The sequence below is a fragment of the Podarcis erhardii genome, assembly GCF_964252035.2.
Source record: "Podarcis erhardii genome assembly, chromosome: 11".
In the NCBI taxonomy this organism is placed as follows: Eukaryota; Metazoa; Chordata; class Lepidosauria; order Squamata; family Lacertidae; genus Podarcis; species Podarcis erhardii.
Genome location: NC_138501.1, coordinates 39961744 through 39974342, shown reverse-complemented (window position 1 = coordinate 39974342; position 12599 = coordinate 39961744). Strand labels below are relative to the sequence as shown.

Genomic DNA, 12599 nt, shown 5'->3' with positions numbered 1-12599 from the left:
GTTCCACTACTGCTTGCAATCGAATTATTCTGTTTAGATTATAAATAGGATCCCGTGCCCCTTGTATGAGCTCACCAGGATTCCAGGAGGCAGGATCATAATAGGCTATAATGCGCTCTGGCGGCCAATCATCAGTACCGCTCCAACTTTGGGTACTTCCTCCTGCTATATGAGAAATATCAGCATTCCTTCGTGTTCGCCTGGCCGAACTAGTGGGCATAATCCACATTGGTGGTAATACCCAACCCAAGAAACAAGTCCCACTCCATTTGGAAGGGAGTTTCTTGTACGCCCATTCTCCACATATCCACCACAACCATCGGGTCTGAGGTTTTTGGTACGGGGAATACAGAAGGCGAAATACCAAAAGGGGTAGAGAGTTTACAGTGCAGTATGTTAGATTGCCTTTTTCTGTCACAGTTATGTTCCACACCACTTTCCATGCATGAATAAAAGGAGGTGCACAGGGCAAGGTATTCCGAGTTCGATAGGTAGTACCGTGTGCCCAGGTATGACTATTCTTCTTATAATCCCAAGTATAGTGACAATGAGAAGAGCCTATCATGGGAGAATCAGCTGCATCTGATGATTTATGTACACAGAATTCCCCTTGTACAGGTATAACTCGTAATGGTTTAGTTGAGTTCCATCCGGGGAAATTCTGTATTTCAGTTTGGTGTGGCATTTCGCTTACCATACCAATAGCATCTAATGGTATCGGTAATAAGGGCATACCTCCCTCTGAATCATCTGGCCCAAGAGAGCAAACAAGGCAATTGGTCCTATTTGCAACATTAGCTACCATTTCAGCTAAACCTACCCACATATTGTGGTCATGGCTGAATCCATATTTAGCCAATTTGGTCAGATTCAAGGACCCTTCCCCTTCCCAAGGGATCAGGATTAATAATAAAATCATGTTGATGTCTAGTATATGCATTCCTTCCACAAAAGATTGCCTTATTGTGATAGCAAATAATTATTAGCCCCAATATAATTCCCCCAGTGACAGAAATGGGGAACCACCAAGACCAAAACATATATCCCGAGGATCCCCAATGAGTAATATCTCTGATAATTGTTCCACAAGGGGGGGCAGTCAATCAATTGTATTAGAGAATCTTTCCGTTCACAGTCGCTGGTTCAGACGCTCCTCAAGCTTCAGGCGTGCGCAGGTCAGCCAGCTTCCAGGTTGTGGCTGCAGCAGGCCGGTCGTCAAATGTTGCCCGTGACCTAGCCCGTTCCCGGTAGGGCTAGATACAGGGGTTTTTGGAGAGAGTTAGTTTTAAAGGATTAGAGGGGTCACCTTTGCACGTCCAACTGCCTTCGGACTTCTTCAAACGAGAGTGATGAATCCAGGGGGTCACCTCAGCTACCTTCACCGCTGTTGGAGTAGAGAGCAAGACGGTGTAAGGTCCACGCCACTTAGGTGCAAGTGGATCACGTTTCCACTCTTTCACCCATACGCTATCGCCAGCCTGGAACTGATGAATCGGCTCGGCAATGCTGCACGGCGTGCGCTCGAGGGCCCACCTGTTAAGAGAAACAAAAACACGGGAGAGAGATTGCACTTGTCCCTGTGTCACATGATCTCCTATTTGTTTAAGGTCAGCTGGAATATCCTGAACAAAGGAGGGCGGTCTCCCATACAGGAGCTCAAAAGGTGACAACTTAAGTCTTTTTGTGGGTGCACACCGAACACGAAACAGTGTTATGGGTAACACATCTACCCATCCCAATCCCGTTTCCTGGGTTAATTTTGCCAATTGGGTTTTCAGAGTCCGATTCATTCTTTCAGTTTTCCCTGAACTCTGAGGCCTATATGCTGTATGCAGTCTCCATTTTACTTGTAGGACTCGACATACATCTTGTACTACTTGATCAATGAACGCTGGCCCATTATCACTTCCAATGCATCTAGGTAATCCAAACCTTGGGATCAATTCAGTGAGGAGTCTTTTAGTTACCTCTCGTGCCTTTTCAGTTCGGGTGGGAAAAGCTTCAACCCATCCGGTAAGAGTATCTACAAACACAAGGAGATACTTGAATCCCTTAGAAGGGACCAGCTCTGTGAAGTCCACAATTAGGCTTTCCATGGGGACGTATCCCACATGCTGAATTCCAGGAGGTTGTACCGGTCCCTGCCTGGGATTGTTTTTAGCACAAAGAACACATTTCTGTGAAATGCAAGTTGCTAATTGTGATAGATTAATAATATACAATTTCCGACTGAGACTCTCTCTAGTTGCAGTACCGCCAAGGTGAGTAGATTCATGATAATTTCTTACAATTGTGCCTGCTAGATGATGAGGTACATAAATCCTATTGTCCGGCAGGATCATCCAACCGTCCTTCACAACTGCTCCTTCCTGTTCAGCCCACTTCCTCTCTTCTGGGGTATAGTGAGGTTTAACATCTTCTGGAACTACCTCTGGTATGAGGGCTGCTATAAATCCTCCCACAGGCTTTTGGGCTGCCTCTCGGGCTGCTTTGTCAGCAGCATGATTTCCTCTGGTTATTGGATCCCTTCCTCGTCCATGACCTTTGCAGTGCATTACAGCAATCTGTTCTGGAGCCCATACTGCTTCTAACAGGATTTCTACTTCAGGTCCATATTTCAAAGCCTTCCCGTGGGCTCCGATTAGACCTCTTTCTTTCCATAGAGCTCCATGTGCATGCAGGGTTAAGAAGGCATATTTTGAATCAGTATAGATGTTTGCCTTACATCCGGCTGCCAATTGCAGAGCTCTAGTTAAACCTATAAGTTCAGCCTTTTGTGCTGAGGTGCCAGCAGGCAAAGCCTCAGCTTCCACAACTTCCTCATTGGTGACCACAGCATATCCTGCTCGTCTGGCACCTTCATGCAGGTAACTGCTACCATCCGTATAATATACAACATCTGGATTTTTCAATGGCTCATCTTTCAGATCAGGTCTACTGGAATAAACTTCATCCATTACTTGGAGACAATCATGTGATTCCTCATCATCTACCTCTGGTAGGGGCAGCAAAGTCGCTGGATTGAGCATATTCACTACTCGTAGATGAATCCTGGGATTTTCACACAACAGGCCTTGGTATCTAGCCATCCTTGGGTTTGTTAGCCAATAACTACCCTTATATTCCATGAGTGTCAGAACAGCATGAGGTACATTCACATACATCGTCTGGCCAAAGGTAAATTTATCAGCTTCTTTGACAAGGCTCGCAGTGGCTGCTACTGCCCTTAGGCATGGAGGCCATCCTTTTGCTACTGAGTCCAATTGTTTAGACAAATAAGCTACTGGACGGTTCCAACTTCCTAATCTCTGGGTCAGGACTGCCGCTGCAATCCCATTCTGTTCATGTACATACAGCTGAAAGGGTTTTTCCGAATTAGGCAATCCAAGGGCTGGTGCCTCCATAAGTCGTTGTTTGATAACTAAAAAGGCTTGTTTCTGCTCAGGTCCCCATACGAATGGGTCCTTTTCTGCACCTCGAGTGCTTTCATGTAAGGGCTTGGCCAGACTACTGAAATCAGGTATCCATAGTCTACAAAACCCTGCTGTTCCCAGGAATCCCCTAAGTTGTTTTCTTGTGGTAGGTTCCTTGATAAGGCAAATAGCTTCTTTCCTCTCTGGTCTCAATGCTCGTTGTTGGTGTGAGATGTCAAAGCCCAAATATTTGACCTTTTCTAAACATAACTGTGCCTTTTTCTGGGAAACTCGGTAGCCAGCTTCCCAGAGCAAGTGGAGCAGTTCCTCTGTCCCTTCTTTACAGGTATCAAAATCCTTTGCAGCTAGTATAAGATCATCCACATATTGCAGAACCACCTTTTCTCCCGGTGTTGAGGGGTAACTTGTTAGATCTCTCGCCAAGGCAGTGCCAAATAAAGTTGGGGGAATTTTTGAATCCTTGGGGCAATCTTGTCCAGGTTAGCTGGCCTTTTGTTCCTGTCAAAGGGTCTTCCCACTGGAAGGCAAATATAGGTTGGCTCTGTGGTGCCAGCCGGCAACAGAAGAATGCATCTTTCAAGTCCAATACAGTAAAAAATGTTGCTTCTGGTGGGATCAAACTCAGCAAGGTATATGGGTTTGGTACATTTGGGTGCAAGGTCTCGATAGCCTGGTTTACGAGCCTCAAGTCCTGCACTGGCCTGTATTCATCTGTCCCAGGTTTTCGAACAGGCAAAAGGGGTGTGTTCCATTCTGATTGGCAAGGCTTAAGCAGACCATATTTTAATAGGCGGTCCAAATGTTTCTGGATGCCCTCCGCTGCTCGCCGGGGTAAGGGATATTGCTTTACAGATACAGGGGTAGCCATAGGTTTTAGGGTTACTACAATTGGAGCTATATTCTTAGCCATTCCTGGTGGGCTATTTTCGGCCCATACTCCTGGTGGCACCTGTAGAGTTCGGAGGAGCTTGTTTAATTCTGTATCCAATGTGGGTTGGACTTGCAAGGCTGACATTAGGCGCCATGATTGTTCCTTAGGTACTGAGAGGGTAATTATTCCTGCTGCTTTTGATGGCAGTTTCATTTCTGGACCTCGAGGAGTGAAAGTGATTTGGGCCTGCAATTTGGACAGCATATCTCTGCCTAAGAGAGGTATTGGACACTCAGGTATATACAAAAACTGATGGGTTAAACGATGTCCCCCAATCTGGCATTCCAAAGGTTGGAGGAAAGACCTCTTAGCTGACTGTCCAGTGGCACTTTTAATGATTACACTTTTGGATGCCTTTTTCTGCAATAGTTCTGGGAGTACTGAGTATTCAGCCCCAGTATCAATCATAAAGTCTATTAAATGGCTCCCTAATTGAATCGTGACCGTGGGCTCCTGGAAGCCTAACTTTATGGAGTCCGGTCGTTCCTAGTCTTGAGTAAAATCCTCTTCTGCCAGTCCAATGAAATTGTCTCTACTCCGTCCCTGTCCTGGTCTCTGATATCTTCCATCTCGGATCATTCCCCGTCCCCGTCCCTGGTTTCTTGGGCCGGAGCCTGGGCCTGGGCCTGGGCGTACTTCTTCCAACCTCAGGGGTTCAGGACACTCCCGCTTCCAGTGACCCTCCTTCTTGCAATTTGCACATTGATTCCTTCCCAGTGGTGGATTCCTTCCTCGCCCTCGCCCTCCATTTAAGGGGCGGTGGTCTTGCTTCACTGCTGTGGCTAGCATTACCATCTTTTCCTTCTGCCACTTCTTCTTCTCTTGCTTCTCAGCCTCATCCCTATTCCGATAAACTCGGCGTGCAATGGCCATAATTTGGCTCATCAGCATCCCTTCCCATCCTTCTGATTTCTGAATTTTCTTACGAATGTCAGAAGCGCACTGGGCCACAAATGTAGCAGTAATCATTCTACTGTTTTCAGGGGCTTCAGGGTCAAAAGGAGTCCATATACGATAGGCTTCTTGCAGCCTCTCTAAAAAGTCTCCCGGACTCTCATTTGGTTTCTGTTCTACTTCTGAGACTTTAGACATATTAGTGGGCTTCTGGCATGCCCTGCGGATACCTTGCACAAGTGTCTGGCGGTAGGTGGTAAGTCTGGCCAGGTGAATTACATTGTTTGGATCCCAATTAGGATCTTCCAAGGGAAAGTTATCTTGGAGATGACGGTCAATATTATAAATATTTCCCCCTCTGGCCTGCTCACGCAAATATATCTGTGCCTTTTCAATTATGTCTCTCCTTTCCTCAGTGGTGAACAGAGTATTCAGGAGCTGGCGGCAATCTGTCCAAGTAGGACTATGAGTATTTATTATTGAAGTCACCAAGTCCATCATAGCCTGAGGTTTTTCTGCAAAAGATGGGGTGTGTGTTTTCCAATTCATCAGATCTGTAGTTGTGAATGGAATATATTGCAGGGTCGAAGTTCGAGGTGGCCGTGGTCCGGGTTGCCCATTAACCAGCGCAGGCTCCTCAAGTGCATCAAATACTCTTCTAAGAGGGGCTACTACGTGATCTTTCTCTTCACTTTGCTCTAGGGGCCTCAAATCATAGGGGATGGTATCTGTCGCAAGGCGTTCTTTTAGCAGCTTTATACGCCTGGCTGTATTGCTTGCTGACCGAGCAAGGTCTCCCTGTAACTTCTGTAATATTTCTCTGGGACTTGGATGTACAGGGGTTTGGGGTGGGCAATCAGTTGTTCCACTAAAGGAGACTGTAGATGGAGGTCTATTAGGAGTCACAGGTGGAATAACCACTTCTGCTTGGGCTTTATTATAGGACTCCAATGCCTCCTGAAGATATTTATCATAATCTATCAAGGAATCAAACTCTGTGACTCCACTCCCATTATTCATTCCAGTTTCTTGCCTTGGGGTTACAACTGGTGGAGTGTTTGGATTAAGCTCCCTTCGATGTGGAGCATAGGGTGGAGGTGGAAGCACCTCTTCCTCTGGCCCCTCAAAAATGGGTTTGAGTTTATTTGGCAAGATTCCTTTCCTAGCTTCGGCTTTTACAGCCAATAATTTGCATCGTTTGACTTTGCATTCCCTTATCCATGGAGGATTTTTATTTAATGTGCTCAGCCAGGAATCTATATATGGAAATTGTTCTGGGCACCCTCCAGTTTCTTTGGCGATATCAGTCCAAAGTTTGCTCACTAAATTTATATCAAAAGTTCCCTGAGATGGCCATCCAGTATTTTGTTTTGGCCATTCTAGTTCACATAACGTTCTCAAGCGCTCTGGCGTCATTTTGACTCCATATGCCCCTGAGAAGGCTTTCTTAAAATTATTTAACATACACTCAAGAGGTGTATTTTCCCCCTTTGAACCCCCAACTCCCATTGTATGGCCCTGTGAAGTATCCACTCAGTCACTCACAGACGCGCTTTGTGGGTTTCCTTGCCTAGTGAAGTCGCCTTACTAGGAACCGAAGTACTGCCCACTCCACACTCGGGTCAGCTACAGATTGCTCTGTACTTTCTCACACATACAATGCGCTGGATACTTCACCACACTCTACCTCCCAATCCTTCCCTTTCCCTACACCAGATCACCATCTGATGTACCCAACCACCTAGCGTACTCAGTTTCCCCTTACTGAGACGCAGAAGTTTGATCAAGACTTCTCTTCCTCCTAATTAATTGGAGGGCCAAAAATCCCTTTGTGCACTTACCCTTGGTTGGTTCCCTGTTTCCCCCGGTCCGTCGCCGCCAGTGAGCAGGGTATCAGACAGACGAGTCTTCTGCGTTCCCCCTGGAAAAATTTACCAGTGCGCGCTTTGGGTAAGCAGTTGTCCTCTCTCTTGTACCCTGCCCAGTAGGGCGAAGGGGCTGCGTTCCAGCAGACCACTTATCCGAGTCACAGGGCACCATAAAATGTAGCACCCTGCTTGTGGTTAACGCTTAGCTGGAATGAAATATTCAACGCAGCAATAGAGAAATTAAAATAGTAATTTATTTGTCAGACAAATAAATAAGAGGCACAGTGGTACATGGTTACCAAGCTCTGGCCTGGCCTCCTGCCATTCTGGCCAGCACTTATATTCCCTTAATCCAGCCCCCTTTGCTCCTCCTGTGGCTGCCTCTGTCCAATCAGCCTGGTTGAAATTCCTATTGGCTGTTTGCTAGAACCAATCACAAAAGATACACCCACAAAAGATACACCCATTTCCTTGCCCTTATAAGGGAGACAAAGAGCTATATATATGACATATAAGTAATAATATATCTTACATGGAATCTTAATTACCAGCTCACCTCTTGCCCTTCTTGCCCTATTGCCTTCTAAAACAAATGTTTAATCTTACATTTTTATGTTCAACAGATGTCAAGGATCTTGAGTTTCACATCAACATTGAAAGATTTCCTTCATTTAATGTTTCTAAACAAATGCCTGACAACTATATATCAAGACTGCTTGGATGGCGTCTTCTGTCTGGCAGGGGGGGGGGCTAGGCTCATTTGCCCCTCTGGTCTCCTATTGCAATATGACTCTATGAAATAAGAATCTAGCATTCCTTAAATCCTTTGCATAATTACATTTAAGCCAATATATTTAAGCTAATATATTTCATACATTTATCATAGGTAGCCTCTTAAAAGAATAAAGCTTTTCAAAGTAAAAAGGAAGAAACTCAGTAAAACAGCTTTTAAAAGAAGCCTCTTTAGTTTAAGAAAGAATGGCTTTAGAAAAAGACTTCCCCAAAAATGCTCTCTTTCTTCTAGCTAAATGTTTTTCTTTCCATTTGCTCCTGGCCTTTCAACCTTAGAAAGAAGATCTGGCTCATTTTACTGGGAGGCACATTAGTATTATCTTTCCCCATTCCTAATGGTGTTTTCTCAGCCTTGGGGCAGCATATGTAATTCTCCCTTTTTATGACTTTGAGAATTGTTTTTCTACTATAAATCAATGGGGCCCTCTTGTCTTAGGAGAATGGCCAAGGTTTCTTCTGCCTGGCATGAAACATTTGAAAATCCTTTTTTTAAGCTCATTTTTAAATACAAGCCTTGATTGAAATATATAGAAGCTTTGATAAAAATGCAGGCTTATGGTTAGGTGCCTCAGCATCACACAGCAGACATTATCCTGGCTGACTGGCTAATTTCATCTAATGAATGAAACACGCCCCTCCCCAAAAGACAAAACCTCAACAGATGCACAGGTCAGTACTTATTCGCCTGAAAACACGGCCCACTTTTTTCATGAAGTATCCGCCAAAATTCTAGTTACAGGTAGGTAGCTGTGTTGGTCTGCTGTAGTCAAAACAAGATAAAAATAATCCTTCCAGTAGCTCCTTAGAGACCAACTAAGTTAGTTATTGGTATGAGCTTTCATGTGCATGCACACAAAAAGTGTATTTGAAGAAGTGTGCATGCACACGAAAGCTCATACCAATAACTAACTTAGTTGGTCTCTAAGGAGCTACTAGAAGGAATTTTTTTATTTTATCTGCCAAAAGATGGACTTGTTTTAGATTATGCAAAGAAAAAAAGAATGTAAACCAGGTTGAGGTGTACACGCCACATGCAATTTTAATTCTTAAAGGGATTCCACTGGCAATTAAAATAGTTTTAACTACTGATTATTTGGGGCTGTTTAGTCATTATTGTTGTCTTTCAACTGTTAATTTTGCTGCTGTCCTTTTGGAAGTTGCTCTAGAAATATGTCAAAAGGCAAAGTTAAAAAAATAATTAAAAATAAACAATAGAAGTTTTCCACTCTGATGTCCAAGGAATGGTCTGAGGATGCTCAGATTCTTTGTCACTCTTAAGCAGGTCTGAACCTACTCACCTCTTGAGCGAAATACCACCTGGAAGCCCTATTATCACAATCGTAACAAATTAAGTTCGTTTATGTCCCACTGATTTTAACAGGCATGTTAATCACACAGGACTGACATATATTAATGTTGGTTGTGTTGAACATTGCTCTTCGTTTCTTGAGGCAAGAGTAGCATTAATACTGTGCCAAAATCTGGCCTCCAATTTCACAGAAGTTTTCTTCCCCTGCAAAAAGAAAATTGGTTTCATTTTTTCCCCTGCCTAATTCTCAGGGCAGTTGAATTCCTTTAAAATTTCAGGGGTTTTGAGTGTACCCCTCATCATTGCAAGATGGCTAGGCATGGGGGGGGGTTCTGCTTTCCAGTAAAGATCGGACCAGCACTGTGCAGCCTCCCCAGCTGCCCACACTTACTGATTAAAAAAACAACAACCATGGGAGGAATTGCCTCCAGGTGTCTTCTCCTGGGTTTTAATTGAAAGATGTGCACCTTACTCAAAAGTAAAGGAAATTCAACAAAAACCCCACACGTGAATTTCATTTTCTTTCCCTTTGAATAATTTTTGAGTGCAATTTTCCCCTCGTGGAGAAAAAATGGGGAGCCAAGTAGAGTGTAAGAAAAAAGTAATGTTCTTTGAAAACAAACAAACAGTTGGACATGTTAATTATATATATATAGCTCACACCACTGTATGAGTTGGTGAAGGAGGTACCTTGTGCATCCGTCAAAAGGCATCACCTGAAACGAGCCATCGAAGAGTACCTGAGCGAAAACGATCCCTGCAAATGCCGCCCGTGTCAAAATGGCGGTGAGCCAGCTGTTGTGGAAACTCAGTGCCTATGCTTCTGCAAACCGTATACTTTTGGAGCAGCTTGCGAACTGGGAACTCTTGTGCAAGACCAGCCAGGCAAGTCATTTCTCTGCTGTTTTAGAGTGGAAGTGTTTAAAGCAGGTAGTGCAATGTGTGGACACTATAGGCCCTCCCCTAATGCACACACACACAAGCACACATGATGTTACTGTGTTTTGAAGTTACTTAGGGCTTATCCACACTACATTTCTCCCGCAGCTTTCCCACCCCCAGGGAAACCTAATATTTCAGGCTTCCTCAACCTCGGCCCTCCAGATGTTTTTGGCCTACAAGTCCCATGATCCCTAGCTAGCAGTACCAGTGGTCAGGGATGATGGGAATTGTAGTCTCAGAACATCTGGGGGGCCGAGGTTGAGGAAGCCTGTGATATTTAGTGCTGACTTGGAGCAAACAGCAATGGGGTTTTCTGTCAGTTGCCTTTTTGTTCTGATTTAGTGCTAAAAAGTGGGTTTTCGGGGGGGGGGCAGTGGGGCAAAGGCAATACCACTTGGACCTCTCCCTACAAAGCATGGGTCAAGTGGAAAACCACCCAGACTCATGCTTTCTAGGCATGGGTTAAGCGAAAGTGTGGATGGGTCCTTAGAGCACAAAAGGACCAACTCTTGTCTCTGGCCTCTTCAACACCAGAGGCAGGTTTGCCTCTGTAACTTGCATTTGTTTTACTAGAACCTCAAGGTAAACCTGGTTCTAGTAAACCTGGTTTCAGCTGAACTTGGAAGCAAAAGAATGGTTCAGGGAGAAGAGAATCTGATGCAAAAATGATAGCTGAGGAGCTGGAGATACTAACCCACCACATTCTGTAAGTCATTCTGGAAGGTACACATCTGCTTTCCATAGGCATCCACAGGATTTTTTAAAGCAAAACACCGAAAAGGGGAGCAGGCCAGTTTCTCACAACAACAACAACAACAACAACAACAACAACAACAACAACAAGAATAGTGGCTGTGCATTTCCTCTCATATCTCAGGTTATACAAGTCCTGGAAGCTTGCTTTTTGGGGGGGGGGCGAAATATAGCTGGGAATCAGAATTATGATTCACTGGGGCAGGGGGGACAACAGTCAGCTTTTCTGTGAATTGCCATTTGCTCTGATTCAGCAGTAAAATGCAGGTTTTCCCGGGGAAAGTACTAGGACAAAAAAAGTGCTTTTAAGTGCTGATCTGTGCTTAGAAAGCATGGTGCAAAAGGAAGTCCAGATGAGCCCTTAGTCAACAGCAAGCAATTATGTACCCATAATTTATGTGTGAGGAACACTGGTGCTGAGAGATAAGGAATCAGCACATCAGGATTTCTGCCCCCTCCCTATCTGCGATTGTCAAACAGCTGGGAGTCACGCTGATTTACTGTAAATCACCTAGGGCTCTGCCAAATGATATCAGTTGGTCTTCTGTGCAGTTGCAACAATGTGTGAACTGTAGGGCCACCGTAATCGTTAACAGCTTAGCTATTTTCACCTCTAAGAAGGGGAACAGCTGAAACTGAAGGCTGGTGCATAGACAGGGGTGCAGTTAGCCCTCACTCCTTAAAAGGTAAAGGGGCCCCTGACCATTACGTTCAGTCGTGGCCGACTCTGGGGTTGCGGCACTCATCTCGCTTTATTGGCCGAGGGAGCTGGCGTACAGCTTCTGGGTCATGTGGCCAGCATGACTAAACCGCTTCTGGCGAACCAGAGCAGTGCACAGAAACGCCGTTCACCTTCCCGCCAGAGCGGTACCTATTTATCTACTTGCACTTTGACGTGCTTTCAAACTGCTAGGTTGGCAGGAGCAGGGACTGAGTAACAGGAGCTCACCCCATCACGGGGATTCGAACCACTGACCTTCTGATCGGCAAGCCCTAGGCTCTGTGGTTTAACCCACACCACCACCTGTCAAATTTCCTAATATTGTCCAGGTTTGAAGTACTTCCCTCCAGAGGGAGGAGGGTGCAGGTGAATATCTTGTGACGGTGAGTTGCATAGTATCCTGTGTCTGATCCACTGAAAAATGATGCATGACCTTTCCTGCCATTATGAAGGAGTCATTGATGGGAGCTGGAGCTGCTGGTCCTCATGGAGTTCTTGTTCAGGAGGAAGGAAATCAAGAAGTCGAAGCTGTAATAATCCCAGTCCCAGTGGTGGTGGAAGGTCCTGCATTGGAGAAGCAACCGAAAGCCGCCAGTGTGAGGATGAGGATTTGCAACATTTTCGGTAGGTGGAAATGATACTTGCTAAGAGGAAATATGGTTTGGCAAGTCTTGGAGTCACCTGAGACTTGTTGCAAATTATACATTGAAGAGAGAGTCAATGTATTGCTCTCCAGAAGTTGCTGAGCTATATTTCCCATTATGCCTGACCACTGGTCATGCTAGATGAGGCTGATGGGAGTTGTAGTCCTACAACATCTGGAGGTCAGCCCATATACATGGTGTAGTGAAGTGGTTCTCAAACAGTGATCTTTGGACCACCAGTGATCCACAAGGTTCATTCAAGTGGTCTACAGTACATCTGTGGATTTGTGGTTGAAGACAGAAGACAGCAC

General features: G+C 45.0%; 1 protein-coding gene across 1 annotated transcript in view; it reads left to right on the top strand.

Moving 5' to 3' along the window:
- C7 (complement C7) overlaps positions 1-12599 on the top strand; it is a 45228-nt gene that overhangs the window by 18795 nt on the left and 13834 nt on the right. The window contains exons 11-12 of the mRNA XM_081881433.1: positions 9885-10113; positions 12097-12268. Of these exons, the coding sequence (XP_081737559.1) occupies positions 9885-10113; positions 12097-12268 (401 nt within the window). The remainder of the gene's footprint in view (positions 1-9884; positions 10114-12096; positions 12269-12599) is intronic.